This window comes from Echinops telfairi, unplaced genomic scaffold (genome assembly GCF_000313985.2).
Source record: "Echinops telfairi isolate 266 unplaced genomic scaffold, ASM31398v2 ScPeMD7_4;HRSCAF=17, whole genome shotgun sequence".
Classification (NCBI taxonomy): Eukaryota; Metazoa; Chordata; class Mammalia; order Afrosoricida; family Tenrecidae; genus Echinops; species Echinops telfairi.
The window spans coordinates 11,267,008-11,283,433 of NW_022103900.1; the positions used below are offsets into that span (position 1 = coordinate 11,267,008).

The 16,426-nt window shown below is 40.2% G+C and overlaps 1 protein-coding gene across 1 annotated transcript in view; it reads left to right on the forward strand.

The window, feature by feature from the left end:
• Positions 1 to 209: 209 nt before the first annotated feature.
• FIGN (fidgetin, microtubule severing factor) overlaps positions 210 to 16,426 on the forward strand; it is a 132,589-nt gene continuing 116,372 nt past the window's right edge. Inside the window, exons 1-2 of the mRNA XM_004703785.3 lie at positions 210 to 389; positions 1,192 to 1,361. Coding sequence (XP_004703842.1) covers positions 1,337 to 1,361 — 25 coding nt within the window. The 5' untranslated portion in view covers positions 210 to 389; positions 1,192 to 1,336. The remainder of the gene's footprint in view (positions 390 to 1,191; positions 1,362 to 16,426) is intronic.

The window sequence follows — 16,426 nt, forward strand, 5'->3', positions numbered from 1 at the left end:
CGCGCCTCTCCCTCTCCCTCTCCCTCCAGGTCCTCGGCGGCCGGCCTCCTCTCGCCGCGGCCCCCGTCGGCTCGCCCTCGCCGCGGCCTCCGTCTCTTTCTCCCTCTCGCCTTTGAAAACTGATCTTTGGCTCTTAGTGTGAAAGTGATTTGAATTTGGCTCGGCGGCGCTCTGCGCCTGCGCCCAGCCTCTGGCATGCTGGCTCTTTCCAAGCAGCTGTTTTGGGTTTGAAATTCCAACATGGCAGAGGCTGCAGTCCGTCTTCCCTTCAAAAACTTGGAATGATTTCAAATCATAGGCACCTTCACTTAACCCGAGCTTCCATTCATCAGCAAACACATCGGATCGATGCTACGCTAACCTATCGGGTGCTCGCTCCGCGCGTTCAGGTAAGAGGAGCTTCGTAGTTTCTTTCCTACCATCTGTTTAAATTTGTTTTTGTTTTTGTTTGTTTTATTTTTTTAAAAAAAGAATATAAATAGAACCGAGACGTATAGTATAAAGCGATCTCCGAGTTGTGCCGTAAATATTAAACTTAATTTGCACGCGTTTCTATTCTGTAGCCAACCTGCTGTCTAATTTCTCTGTACAAAGTAGCCCAGAAGCGTAATGCATATTTTTGCAGCTTTAATCATTGTAACAATAGTATGGGATTAAGAGTTCGCGACGGCAAGAATCCCGTTTTCCGCTATACGGGGGTTTACTTGCTACTATCTTTTGACTTCAAAATTTAAATAAAAAAAAAAGAAAAGAAAAAGAAAGCAGAGACATAGGGTGGGGCTAGACTTTCTTCGGGAACTAACTTCTAAGTAAATAAGAAGTGTAAATAAGAATCTTGCACACACACAAAAAGTTGAGGTTAAATTACAATCTCGTGGCTGGGGGGACGTGAAAATGTCAGAAGATCGGTTGCAGAAAACTGTAAGCACATCATCCTGGAAGGGGGTACAGCGTGGTGGGCGTATTGTTGGTAAAGGAACGGGAGAGAAAGATGTATAATTTAATGGTATATACAATCCACTGATCCTATTACCGTCCTCCCCGGAGCTCTTGTTAGTTTCAATGGGAGCGAGTGAAATTGACATGGACTTGCATTCCTGGTCATGTGCTTTTTTCCCTTTCTTTCTTCTCCTGTGATCTGAGATCCCCTTTTTGTTGATGTTGCTTTCCCCCTTAATTATATGCATGTAGGTTAAATGAATACCTGACGAAAGGGCCCACGTTTCAAGGCAGTGACATTTGATAGCTGAGAGGAAAAGTGGCTTTAATGAAAAGCAACCTTTGGAATTCCTGCTTGTGAGAAATCCAATTCAGCTTTTTGTGCTGCCAGCAAGAAATGATCAGTAGCACCAGTGTTTATGGTATGTCAGTTTTGGAATTTACTTCCTTTGCATCTAAATAGAGAAGACACATTTAAAAGCATGATTGAATCGTTGAAGATTTTGCTGGGGAAACAGATGTTCATGATATATAATGGCTTTAAATAAATATATATGTATCTCTGAATGTCACAATGCTTTTTTTTGCTTTTGCAATCACTTGTTTATATTTCAGTTTTGATTAATATATTGCTTGAGTCCACTTTGATCGGTTTTAGCTGTAATCCTGAAGTTGCATGTTACTAGTAAGGCACTACATAACTGCTGAAGTCAAATGGTATGTAAATTAGTCAAACTCTGGGTGGGTTTTTCTTTGGGGCGGGGTTGGATGGAGGGAGGATAAGGAGGGAGGGGGGGGAAGCCTGCTTACTAATGAAAGTATATGAACACCCACAGGTCTGGATGCATTTTTTTTTTCTGTTAATCTATTAAAGCAGTTTGACTAGCTGCTTTCTCAATGATTGCACTTTGTGGAGTAATCAGTTCTTCTGAGTGTGGTTTTTCGGGTGAGTGTGTGAATGGGTATTTTTTTTTCAGGTTAAAATTAAAAAAAATTTTTTTTGATTGCTTAAAGTTCATGTCTTACGAACAGTAATAGTTTGTTGTGCTTTTTATTCCATGCCATTCACTTGTCCTGCCTGTCAGTGCTTTTTACTTTTAACCTGTGACAGAATTAAATAATCAGGCACTGAAATTGACTTCATTTGGAATCGCTCATTTCTCTCTCTTTACAAGGAAAAAAAAAAGGTCAGATAAATGGAGTGAGAGGGGGCTTTTCAATAGCTCTTGTGGCAGGGCAGTGTGTACACTTTGTGATATTCAATTAAGACTGAGAGGGAACACAGCAACAGAAAAAGATGTTAAAGTATTTTGCATCACTAAAGGCTGTGCCCACTTTACACTGGACTGTTGTTTCATTGATATCCCCCCACCACGGAACTCTCTCCTGAAAAGAAAGAAAGAGGGAGAGAAAAGATAGGAAAAGAAATAACAGTCAGGCCAAGCTGCCAGAGGGCTGTAGTGTGGCCACGGTCAGTGCTCTCACACCACAAACGTGAATATGAGGAAAGGGACGCAAGAGCTGCTGCGCAGCACACACTTCTGCTTGGGCTGTGGTGACCAGTGAGCTAAATACACACCGCGCTTGGAACCCGATAGGAAGGATTTGATTGAATTTTGCATTTGGAACTTGTTGACTTTGAAGTGATCAATAAGAAGACTGTTTATTTTAGATGCACATAATTTGCCCTCAGAAATGTTTTAAGGAGGAGAGAGCACAGCTTTTTTTTTTCCCCCCGGAGCTGTTGGAGCGAATGGGATTGCCAGATGGGCGATTTCCCTCTGTGATGTTAAAGCTGTAATATATATTCAGAGCAGATTGGGCTGCTGCCTGAGATGGGGAGGATATTACATTTATAAATTTTAAATCGGAGCTCGGACAATGTGCTGAGAGCAGAAATGGGATGGTTCGACTGTTCACTGTATTGATACTTAAATGTGATTTCTGGTTAGGAGTAATGATCATCATTACAATCATGTGTAAAAAACACGCTGGTTTAGGCAATCAGATAATTCCTAACATTCAGCCACAGACTGAAGTGTGTAAATTGCCCCCTCCCCCAAATCTTTGCTTACTCTAAATAATAGCCCCATAATTTATTTCCCCGTGTGTTTAAATGCCCGATGTGCAAATGAGAGGTTCACTTAAAGGAACCTTGTTATCATACACTAGAATTGGAGGGGGAGGGCAGTAGTTTCAATAAGTATTAAAAAGTAGACACTTGGGTCTCTGTATGAAGTAGCCGAGTGGCTCCTGCTTTCTCATTCTGCTGCTCTGATTATTTTTAGATTTTGTTTGTCTCAGATGTGTGGCCTGAAGGAATCAGCTAGAAGCCTCCACTGCTGGAAAGGGGCGAGTGCTCACACTCTCGCAGCTCTGCTGTTGCAAATTAAAAGTGTGTTGTGGTCAGGAAATGAAAGCTACAATGTCTCTTTTGAACAAGTCGTTTATCAAGAGAAACATCTATCAGGGACTGCCTTGTCACATTGATCCTCTAAAAGTTAGGTCCGAGGTGGACACTGCTTTGATGTGTTTGATCCTAAATTTAATACAACAGGAAAAAGAAAAGAAAGAAAAGCAAGGATATTTTGACCAGTATAGACGTATTTAAAAAAAAAAAGTTTTCAGGCACCAACAAGATCTATTTATTCAAATGGTGCTATGTGTGAATGTTTTCGGACTTAAGAGTTGAAGGGTTGAAGAGGAAATCCCAGGCTTTATAAACTGAGAGTTGTTAAAATGTGTGTATGTGTGTGTTGGTAAGCCATCCAATTACGGCTCCCTTCTCAGTTGGCAAGAAGATTTTGAAAAATGGTTTGAAAGGGAAAGTTGTTTTGAAAGAGTGCTTTAGAAGACTACACATAGTCAAGAGTTTTTCATTCATTCAGATTTTACTATTACTCTCTTCCCCTGTACCTCTGATTCGGCTGTTTGATTACTGTTTGCTTTTCCCCATTATATTTGTGACAAGTTAATGTTCATTTGGGAAAGAAACACTTTTTTTCCTATAAAAATGTTGCACACATCATCCCTATTGTTGATTAACTGCCCATGTGGGTGGTTATCAGAATAAGCTACATGGACTTCAGCTTTAAAAAAAGCAAGTAAGTATTAGGTTAAACATGCTATGGATTATTGAATACTGAAAATACTGCATGCATTATTCAAACTTTAAAATGGTATTGTTAAGAAAATGCCCCAGTTTAAAAACACAGCCTCATTGTGTGCAAGGAGTTTAAAAAGCAACCCTGCTTCACTTTTTTGAGGCAAAGATTTGAGAGAAGTGTTGCTTCTTTGAAATAGAGTTTTTGGATACTTTGCCTTATCCTACTGGTGTCTTACTTGTTATTTCATGTGGGTCTGTCAGCAAGTAGGCAGGGCAGAGCTTGGTGGGAGTTTTAGGCAGTGTAGTACTTGTTAATTAATCATGTCTAGAATGAAAGAATCATAGCAGGGTAATAAAGTCTCATTGTTATTTTCCTGGAAGAGGGTGAGACTTCTGTTTGGAAGCTGGATGTGTGAGTTGCCTTGCTTTTCTCCTCTCTGAAAGATAGTTTGTAGGGTTTATTTGGGATTATTTCAAGAGATACCTTTTAAAAAACAACAACAATATTTGCCTTTCTCTTGATTGCACTATATCAGGGAGGTTTTTAAAATTGAATCTGCTCTCTTCTGAGAGAAAATATAGGGTTTTTGTCTTTAGGCTTCTGTAGCTGAGTTTTCAGTGCTGTCCTCCATCCCCCCATCAACAGAAAATCTTTTTAAAAAATTAATTCATTTTAGGTAGGGACTTTAAAACTATTGGCACGTACTTCTAGTAGACTACTCCAGAGCAGAAACTGTCATTAATTACTTTTAGCTAATACGAGAGTATGACCAGAGGGGAGAAAAAGAGAGTAGCTCCAAGAATATATAGACAATGCAAAATATTGGTTGGCATTTCTAAGGGAGTTTAGAATACTAGCTGCTTCAGAAGACAAATGAATAACATTATTGCAGGTAATTTTTTTTTTTTTTTTTTGCTTGAGCATCAGGTTGCCACCTTTGAGGATTCAATATCTTGGTTAGTTTATGCAAGAGGATAAGCCATGAAAGTTTGAGTGGCTGTGGCATTTTGCGGAATTTTCAGCTCAAGGTGAAGACAGAGTATGCGAATGCCTGCCTGTTTTTGTCTGTGTGAGTGTTTGCCTGCCTTCAATGATTGCCTAATTAAGTAATCAGTTTTAATGGTCCTAAATCAGCAGAATTGTTAGGTGTATTTGAAACAATTGTGGGCTTTTATGTTTTGAACTTTCTGCTTTGCTCTTAGAGCCTTGGCGTAATGGAAATGTTTGGTGTTTTGCCTTTGATCTGTATATTCTTAAGTACAAATTTTGCCTACAACTTATACAAAGTACCTCATTTACTGCAGGGTTAATATATTTTTGACCAGGATTTTAAATTGATTCATACATTTTTGATTGGGAAGAATTGTTCTGCAGACATTTCTGTGAAATATTGACATGTGCTACTGATCAATACGACTTGATTAATCAGCATATCTGCTTTTTTTTCCTTAAGTCACTGATAAACCAGAATAAGCAAGTGAACAGAAAGCAGTGCATTTTTCTTCCATTAAAACACACACACACACACACACACCACCCCCCACCCCCTACTACCTATATATACATTTCTCTTTCTTCTGGCATATATAAGAACTAATGTTTTATTAAAAGCAGTTGGATTTATGATTTTTTTGGTAATCACTTGGAAAATTGCAAGTCTGAAAATTTCCCACGTTTCAGTTAACAGAGACACATATACATGCATGCACATGCACATACACGAATAATAGCTAATTTCTTGTCTATTAAAAAGGGAAGACTTTTTAAAAAGTCTGTATGTAAGTACCTATTTGACAAGTGCTTTAGATAGTTTGATTTTTTTGAGTGTGTACCTTTTATCTAAATCTGAATTTTATCATTCATTTTTTTTCATTTAATTTGTAGTAGAAATTCCCAGCGTAAGTATCAACTGCTTTGACATGATTATTAATGACTGCCCCTTTTGCTGTTTGCAATGTTAAGAGCTTCAGTGGCAATTGTACTTGTGGGATGCGTCTTCAAGGAAATGCGATTGTAGAAATAAGGGGTAGATAGAAATGTGGCCAGAATACAATTGTCCTAGTGACTTGGAGGGAAGCCCTCCGCAGGTGGGTGTGCTCTGTTTCATAGGCAGCACTGCGGATGCTTGTTTGGGACTCTGCCTTCGTGTAGCACATTCTGTCGGGTACCTGTTGGCGATGGTAGTCTTAGTTAGAAGACGGATGAGGCAAACGAGAGTGCTGATCGGAAACCACCCAAACACAAGCTATCATACGGAACTTCTTGTTAGTAATGTTTACATGTTTTATGCTACAAATCTGCTTGTTGTCTTGTTGCTGATAGATTGAGACTTTGTTTACCACTGCATATGGTTGGCTGTTGTCTCAGGATATATTAGAAGGAGCACATTCAAAGAATTTCAATTCAGATGTAGCTTCTGTCAAACACTATTGCCGCCGCTGATCATGTTTTGAAACATCTTGAACACTGATTTAATATAAGGAGACGAGGTTAGACTTTTTTTTAACCTTGCTACTCAAATTAAGTTGTTTCTATTTTAATATTAGCGAATATTTCTTAGAAAGTTTTCATTTAAAAAACATATATGACAATTTGCTTCCTGTTAAGATGGCCTTCATTTTCACGATGAGTACGTTTTACCAAAACAAGTATCAGTAATTACTTTCGCAAGTTACAAATAGATTTCCTCAGTTCCTTTCTTGTGACTTTTGATATCTGCCGGTGACTTAGATATTTTTTTCATTCCACTCGTGGATATATTACTGGCGCAGGAACAGAAGCTGCACTCTGCTCCATCCATCCTCCTCACACAATCTGCTTTGCTCGCCCCTCCAACCCCACCAGTGCTTGCTTCGCTGGACCAAATTAGGTGGTATTTTTGTTGCTGTTGTTTTGAAAAACATGTAAGTGCATGCTGTGTAGTTCTGAGGGTGCACTCATCTGGGAATGGGTGACCTGCTCTCTCTTTTCATACTTTGGCTCATGAGAAAATATGGTCCCTGGAAACAGTATCATTCAAAATGAAAAGCAGTGCATTGCCAAGCCCTGGCTTTCCTTTTGGCTAGTCTTTCCGTTTATTGCCATCACTTTCAACAAACATTGACACTTTTAACCAGGACTGGCTACAGACTCCATGGAGCCCAGTTCTAAGGGAAAATGGTCAAACTTTATTGAGACTTTCAACAGCCACTGCCGAGCAGTAAACCAAGAGCGTGGCCTTTCTGTGTGTGAGGCCCTGTGTGCATCTGCACAGGGCTCAGGGCAACGAAGCAGGCCCTGCCTTCACCACCCACAAACTTCCATCAAGGGCTTGCTTTGTGTGAGTCATTGCCCTCCCACTCGAAGCCTGACCATTCGGCAGTTGTTGCCCGTGGCTCAACCTGCAAGGGTCAGCATGGGAGTTGAGTAAGAGAACTGATGGAATCTTCTTCTCTTTCCATGAGCGAGTGCCTGAAATAGTCGTTCTTATGTTGCCCTGTTCCTGAGATATGCTCTAAGAGATCACATGCATTTCTATAGTTTTTCCTAAAAGGATACGTGCATTTTTTAAAGTGTTTGCATACAGATGAATACTTACGAGCCATTCTGTAAAAACACAATCATTGGGGTGAGAGGGTTTTAGTGAGTTGTATTAAAAAAACAAAAAAACAAAACAAAACAGAAACAAAAAATAAAACCTAGTAAGAGCTGGGAAAGTTCTCCACTGCCAGGCAGTACCACTACCCACTCCCAAGCCAAACCAAACCGCTGCCATCAGGTTGATGGTGACTCCTAGTGGCCCTACCGGACGGAGTCCAACTGCCTCAAAGGGCTCCTAAGCCCGAAATCTTGATGCAAGCAGACGGTGATGTGTTCCATCTGTGGAGTGGCTGGTGGGGTTGAAACAACCGTAGACCTTTCAGTTAGCACCTGAGCACACTACCACCAGGCCTCTTCCCTAAGGTCCTGGTACAAGGAAGAAAAAAACTCACAGCATCGGTTGATTCTGACCAGCAAGTCCAGACGATTAAAAACTAAAATAGCAACTCACTGCCTGGCCTTCATGGAGAAGGAGCCAACCCACGAATGATTACACTGTTGTAATAGAATCAGTATTAATATTTTGATGGGTGGAAAGTGGCACTGTAGCTAGATAAACATGTGGTGACAGCTAGGCTAGAGATGAAAAGGGACTCTTTCATGTACCAACAGGGACTTTTCAGCATGTGATAGTGACGTTGTGAGCTTAGCTTCTTAACCAGTGTCACAGGCACCGAGGTTCCCTGCCTAGTAAGTGAGTGTGGTTACCATCCAGGACCCCTCTCCTCCTTGGACTAGTCTCTGCTAAGTGGTAGATGCAACATTTATACTGTTGTTTCCCAAGGTAATACCCGAGATGGAGATAAAGCCTCGTCTTAAGGTACCTGAAACAAAATTTTGAAATCAAGTGGCCTTTTTCAAATCAAAACAGACAGGTGGGAATGTCCAGCAAGTAGGGATCAGAGTGCACTTGAAGTCGCACCATTTATTTTCAAAAGATATTTCTCACATCAGATGACTCTGCCAGGAAAGGAAATATCAAAGCACTTGGAAAAGTAACTATTCTTTTATGTTGTCCGAGACAGAGGGAGGTTGGGGGGACTGTAAAGGTATTTCTGGGGAGGAAAATATTTGAGCCCTGGTGGAATGTCTCATTATACTTTGTGGGGAGAAGTACTACCTGTGGGACCTTCTAAGAGAAAACAAATAAACAAACTTTGTGCTATATATAAGGAAATCAGTATGCCATTGATAGGCATTTTAACAAAAAACAAACAAATAAGCTTAGAAGTAACTCATCACAGGATCCCATTTAATTACAATTTTACCCCAAGGTTCATGAGACTCTTACATTCAAGACATTCCCACTCTGCAAGCATGTACTGTTTTAATAGGGAGGTAACCCCCGTGCATCTTTTAAAGTGTCCTATGTTGCCTCGTCTATCTCCAAATTCCATAGTATAATTTATACGGAGATCCTTTTTGCCCAGTTTCCCTCTGGTCCTTGAGCCTAAGATATTGTCACATTAAGCATTTGGTTTTAAAGAAGATTAAAACAGGAATCAAGAAATTATCTGGCAGCATAATGTATTGTTATGCCCAAAATAGCAGCTTTATTTCCCTTCCGCTGTTCTCTTTCCATTTCCCATTGAAGTTCATATGGTCAACTTTTTCTCTCAGATCATGTACCTGAATGATGCTAAATTATAAATCTTAATTAGGTATGATTCACTTATTTGAATTTTTCAAGATAATTACTCTGAGCAGGGGAAAGTGTTCTTTTAAGGTCAAAAGAATTGTCATTACAGTCTCCTTATTAAGATCAAATACCATTACATAACCAGAGTATTTTCTTTCTTTTTAAGAATATTAAAATTTCATAGTCAATATTTCTACAGATAAAAAAGATAACTATATGCCTAGGGTATTTACACTGTTGCAAACATTAAGGGCTTTTGATAAATTTTACTCCGAGAAATTACATGTGTTTAAGGGAATATTTTAATTAAAAACTACGGTTTTGATTATTTAAATGGGATATGCTGTTATTTTGTGCATGCACATAGATACATTCCTCTGTGAAGGTATTGATGTCAGGGCGCTTTGGGTATTTCGGTATGAGTAATTAGGTTAACGGGGTTAGTTAGAAAATGTATCCCTTTCCTGGAAAATGAAAAATTACATTCAAGCAGACGTAAAAGAAAAAGAACATATTCATGACTCTAAGTACTTAAGATATTTCATGAGTCATTTTAAAAGAATAACACTCAATATGTAACTTGTTAAGAATAAAAGCCATTTTTACTTTCCAAAGCACATTTATATTAACACTGACTTTCATGAGTCACAAAGCTGGAGTGAATTTTAACCCAACTCACAAAAGATGTGGCTCTTTATCTCCCTGCCCCCACCATGGAACCCTTCACCAAAAGTGTTGGTGTAAAGTCCCCTTTCAAGAAAGAGATTTTCATTTGCATTTTGCAGAAGATTAAGCAACCTTTTGAGGGGCCGGGGTGGGCATGGGGGGTGGGGAGTGGGTCAGAGGATACTGATATGACACCGGTATAGACCTTGGGACTTCAAGTGGCCTCATTCCTTGTCTGAAAGCGGGAAGAAATATCACCAGCTGTGGAACTTTTTTATGCCTACACGATCAGTGCTTATTCTTTCTGCAGGGAGATTTTAAATGTACTATGAATATGAGCAATGTTTCTTAACTGGAAAAAATTGGTTTTGTATTGTTTTAAAAGTACTATCACCAATATGAGTCTATTCATGGATGGTAACACTTACAAGTCCTATTCAGAAAGAGATATTTATATTGAACTGCCATCTCTCTAGAAAGAGAAGCATTCAGTATGCAAGCACAAATGCCTGACTTCCCCTGAAACACACACACACACACACACACACACACACACACACGCACGCACGCAAGCACGGTAGAGTTAACTTTCTATCACTGATATTAGGTATTAGGGAAAATTCTATTATTGGAAGTTCTTTAATATGCTTTGTTCTCTTTATAAGTCCATCAAGAAACACACACAATGCCGTAATGCCTGCTTTGTTTCTCTATTGAGTTTTGTTTTTATTTGGTTTCAGCATTCAAGTCGAAAATCTTACAGCAAAATTATTTTGTATTGTTTAAAGATATCCAGTGTGGACAGTACAGCGTGTGGTGGAGGATTGTCTAAATGCTGCCACCCAAATCCATAATTTTATCCCAGTGTATAGTTCCTAGAAGTCTACCCTAGTATAACAAAATGCCACTGTCACTCACCTATTATCTGGAAATTGTTGCTGATGTGTAATTGTAATAAACATGTGCTCCTGAATGTATATTTGTCATATTTTTTCTGTTTTCTTAGCAGCCTACCCCGAGGGTATCCTGGTCCAAAGGGCCAAGGGGAAAGGATTTTCTACCCATTTTACTGTTTGAAAACTAACAGACTCTTGCGGCCTCATTCATCGTCATGTGTTGGTCTCCAGTTTCATCCACACCTGTATGCTAGTTTAAGGGGCTGGATTTTTTTTTTTAAAGGTATTAACTGCAAGGATGGTTATTACTTGATCGTCTGTAAAATACAATTTTACTTGAGCCACTGGAATATGATATTTAGATCATGAAAAGGTAGTTTGAATTCATTAAGAGGCTATTAGGCCATGTAGAAGGGGGAATGTATAGCAGCAGCCTTTGTTGGCATGGGCAAATTGCCATTCTTGGCAAGGAGTTATTATCAGGGAAAAAGGGAAAAAACACAAAGCAAAATAAATGACAAAAGTGGTTGAAGTACAGCAAAGAGAAAGAACTATTTTTATCTAACTGTTGTGAGGGGAAAAAAATAAAATGACCTCAACAGTTCTTTAAATTGACATCTGATTAAATCAGTAAGAAAACCAGCTTACAAGAAATTGGTGAAGAGTGCACAAGGAATAGTATGCAGCACTCTACGATCAATAAGTTATAGCCTACCTTAACAAAATGGCAGCATTTACATCTAATCCCGACTATCTAGGATTTGTACCCATTAAAGTTTTTTGTTTCTCCCATAACTTGAAAAAAAGCTTTAAACATATGTTGCTGTCGTTTAGTGTGTCAAGTTGGTTTTGACTCATGGGGACCGTACAAAAGAACAAAATTCTGCCTCAACCTGCGCCAGCCTCAGCATGGTTCCTGTGGTGGCAGCCGCTGCGTCAGTCCATGTTGGTACGGTCTTCCTTTTTCTGGCTGTCCTCTACAGCTGGAAAGCCCAGTGCCATCTAGCTTGTTCCAGTTCACATCGGGCTATGGACAGAGCACAACGGCTGCTGCAGGTCTCTGAGACCATAGCTCTTTCCTGGAGCAAGGACATCCTCCTTTTTCCATGGAGTGGCTAGTGGGTTTGAGCCACTGACCTGGTTAGCAGCCAAGACTAACCTTGAGCCCCTGGTCCTCCATCTGTGAAGAGGATCAGTCGTGTGAGTAGACTCGCTTTCTCACTCACAGCGTTCAGCGGGCGTAGGCTACAAATGGAATTCATGAAGAAAGTCCATTGAGGATGGGAGGCTATCTTTTCAAAGGCTGTTTGGGAGAATGTATTTTCACCATATAATATGTTCAAGCCATTTGAAGTAGATATACATATGATATTGTTTAGCAAAGGTTGATGATAGTTTTTGTAGGTGCTTTGTCAGCACACTTGTCTTGTTTTTGTTAGGTGCAATGGTGTCGAGTTGTGATACTCGTGTGACAGAAGAGAAGTGCTTCATGGTGTTTTCTGGGTGGGCATCTGTAGGGCAGTGGACACCAGGCCTTTCTTCCTGGGAGTAGCTCTATCAGCCTCTTGGTTGGCAGTTGGGTGCTTCTTAAGTGTTGCAACATCATGCCCCTTCAGTAAACATTAACACATTCCTTAATAACACACTCTTCTGACCCCCCCACCCCCAATAGTAAAATGCCTCTTAGTAATATACTGTATGTACTTGTGTGTAAGCCGAGTTTTTCAGCACATTTTAAATGCAGTTTTTGTGGTAAAATTACATGCTGCAGCTGATATTTGGGTCGGCTTATACACGAGTATATAGGGTATGCTTTATCACAGAAATTAAATGGAAATTTTTTGGGGGGTGTAATTATTTCTATTACATTACCTAGGTGATAACTAAACTAAAGTCAGATTGAGAAACTATTTCTCTGAAAAGCTTTTGTATTTCCTGAGAACTTAAGTTTTTCAATTAAGCTATTTTCCTTCATGGTCTGAAATTGTAGACATAGAAATACCTATTCAGAATTGAATATGCTAATTACATATACTAGAAACAGTCCACTGTCTGGTTGAAGTTCAACAGCATTTTATGGAGACTCTTGACAACCTTGCTACCACGCGAGGAAGAGCACCTCTTAACACAGTGACACTGGTGCACGAAGATGTCGGCAGAAGTGACTGTCTGTCGTCTATATTTTTTGTTATCCTTGACAAGTCGTTCAATCTCTCTGTGCTCATTTACACTTTTATCCAAGAGAGAGTTGATCCAAATGCCTTCTAGGATGTCTAGTTGTGTATAATCCACACCTGCGTGGTCATGGGCTAGCGAACTTACAGCGCCTGGCGCTGTGGATGGGCGTGGCCCCTAGCTAATAAGAGAGATTGTTTTTCCCCTTAAAGAAGCCCCAGACATTGTCCCTTTGAGTGACGTGAAAAGATTGTCTGATATTAAACAGGTTAATTTAGGCTGTAGTGGAGTTAGGAATCTCAAATTCTTTTTTTAAAATTATAAACCAGGAGGATCTTTATCAAATGGGATACCATTCCCTCTCTACATTGACTTTATCAGCAACTAGCTTTGACTCATCTCCATTTTGCTCCTTGGGATGTTATTCTCCACCTGTTGAGATCCTCCTAGGACTTCTGTGTTCACTTCAAGTGGTTCATTATCTGAGAAAACCCCCCTGAGCCGCCCCTGCTGGATTCCATTGTGACATCTACTTGATATCCCCTAAGCATGTCTTCAAGTCTCCCATCTAGCATCTCTCCTGAGCTTTCTTCTTCTACAGATTGCTGGACATTTGCTTTTCTCTTTCATGAGATTGAAAAATTCCTTGAGAGCAGACCACAGCTAATTCATTTTTCATTTTTAAACTCAACATGCTATGCAGTGCAAGACCTATAATAGGTGTTCAATAAATGTTTGGTGAAATGAATTGATAAAAGCGTAGGAGACTGTCACTTGGGTTAATCTTTTATTAATCTAACTTTTAAAGAATTGAAAGATGCTTTAAAAATATTTAAAGAGTAGCTCTATTAAAACCGCGTTTCACTTTTTAAAATGAAATTCCTGTATTTTTCATGTAATTTAATTACCAAGGAAAGACATTGTAACCCTGAAAAATAGTTTGATGATTCTATATCTGGAAAGGAGCCTTACTGTCATTTATTCTAGTTTTCTGTCTCTGGGTAGGAAAGCATTTCCACTATTACATAAATACAGAGCATCTTAAGGCTAGCTTTTAAATCTTTAAAAAACACCAATTTGTTGCTTCTTTGAGGGTATGCAGAGTCACAAAAGGTTTTGAATCACTATGTTATATCTACATATTTAACTTTTTTTCCCCATGTATTTGCAGAAACATTTGAGGGTACAAAATCATAGAGTTGGAGACTTTCAGATCAGGCTCGTGCTACTGTGAGGTGTTTGACAATTGATTAGTTAGCTTGTGCTTAAACACGGGCAATTAGGCCCCTCTGAAGGGATTTCTTCTACTGCCTTTTCTCTGGCCAGCAGGAAGTGTTGAAACATGTCCCATGCAGGCAGTACTCAAAACAGGTTCCCTGGAGAGCACCGTGATGCTTCGGGTATGAAACAGATGCAAACTCTGCCATCTCTCGCTGACACGGTCACTTTCGTTGACGCTATAGTTTGTGAATGTCTTTGGTTAGTGTTTTGACAATTTAGCTGGGGTTGTACCCAAGACTTTCTCTTCCATTAAATTCAGTTGTTTTACCAGTTGGGTTTGCGTGCTTGTTGAAGGGCCATTTTCTTCCTCCCATCTGTAATTAATGGTATCACAAATTGTGTTACAAATTTTCCCAGGCGAAATTTGTTTTGAGCAAATGTTTAAGATGTACTGTGTTAATCAGCAATATTTTGTAGGATGCATAGTCTCTATGGCCTTCTATCATTGTAAAGCCTTCTGATGGTAGCTCAACAACAACCGGATGGAAGGGAACATTTTAAAGATAAGGTCTTAACTTACCACTTGGCTTGTGACCAGGATGCTTGTGGGGTCTTAAAGTAAGTGCATTAAAAAAAAATCCTTGCAGAATTTTACATGTAACATGTCCACCAGTTTTTTTTAAGTCCTCTGATGAAGGAAAACGGGGCTGTTCCCCAGAGAAGCTATTAGTATACATTCATCACCACAAAATATGTCAATTTTCATTAGCTTATTTTGTTCTTTCCCCCTCTTTTTTTCTCTCATGTGCATAGTTGACAACTGTCTGTCATTGAATCTTTGGCTAGGTCTGCGAATTGCAATGGGTTCTGATGACACTGTTGGTTGTGTGTTGGGTTGATAACCAAAAGTCAGTAGTTCCAGCCCACTAGCCACTCCACCGGAGAAAGGATGAGGTTTTCTGCTCCAGTAAAGATTTATAGCCTCAGACACCCACAAGGATGAGTCTTCTCCACCCTACAGGTTCCTGTGCGTTAGAATCGACTCAATGTCAGCACGTTCCTTTTTAGAAGCATGACATACTACACCATGCTTCAAGACAACATTTCATTTATTTGTCATTAGAAGTAAATATTGCACAGTCTATAATTACATATTGTTTTCTTGATGAATCACTATGCTTTAATTATGTCCAGTTTATAACAATGAAAATACATCCTGCCTATCAGATATTTGTATGACGATTCATAACAGTAGCAAAATGACATTTATGAAGTAGCAATGAAAATAATGTTATGGTTGGGGGTCACCACAACATCAGGAACTATCTTAAAGGGTGGCAGCATGAGGAAGGTTGAGAAACACTGCTCTAAAGAATGTTTGTTGGGCCACAGAGCCCTAAAAAGAAGGTGGGGGAGGAAAGGTTAAACACTAGTCCATGTTCAACCCTGGCTGCCGGGCCACTGCCTGACCAGCGCATCTTGAGAGTGAGTTACAGGGAAGCCCGTGGAGATAGGGGAGATAGGGCCCCTCCGACCCAGTCCTCTGAACCCTCAGACGTGGACTTCGCTCCCTGGGCACAAGTCTAAAGACAGCTTGCCAGTTAGCTGTGTGGCGTTTGCTCCCCAATTTTATCCTGCGTCGGGGTTTTGGTGAAGCCCCATCGACAGACATACTCACTGCTGAGGCAAATTACAAAAATTAAACACTCAACACACACACACACACACACACATTTAATTCCATTCACTTGAAAGCATTTTCTGCTTTCTTTCAAATTTTTAAGCAGGAGCATAAATATCGCTCCATGTTCTCCATGAATTGTAACACCCTTCACACTGGGTACTCCTAGGTGGGCGTCTCTGCGTGTGGGCGACCCCCTTGGAGACGAGAGCGGAGGGGTGTCTCGGTATCTGTGTTTTCTGATGACCTTAGGCGACCCTTATGAAAGGTTCCTTTGACTTCCAAAGGGGTCGCGACTCACAGGTTGAGAACCACTGCTTGAGACCAGAGAGAGGATCCACCAAGCCAGAGTAATTCCAGATCCACAAACTGTTTCAGCATGGCTAGCGGAAGAACCCTCAAGAATGTGGTCCTGGACGGGAAAGACTGGTCCTGGCGGGCAGCAGAGGGCTGGCTCTGCCCCCAGCCGCGGCGATGTGCTGTCCGCAGGCAGAATGGCTTTCCGAGCAAGGCTGGTTTGGGC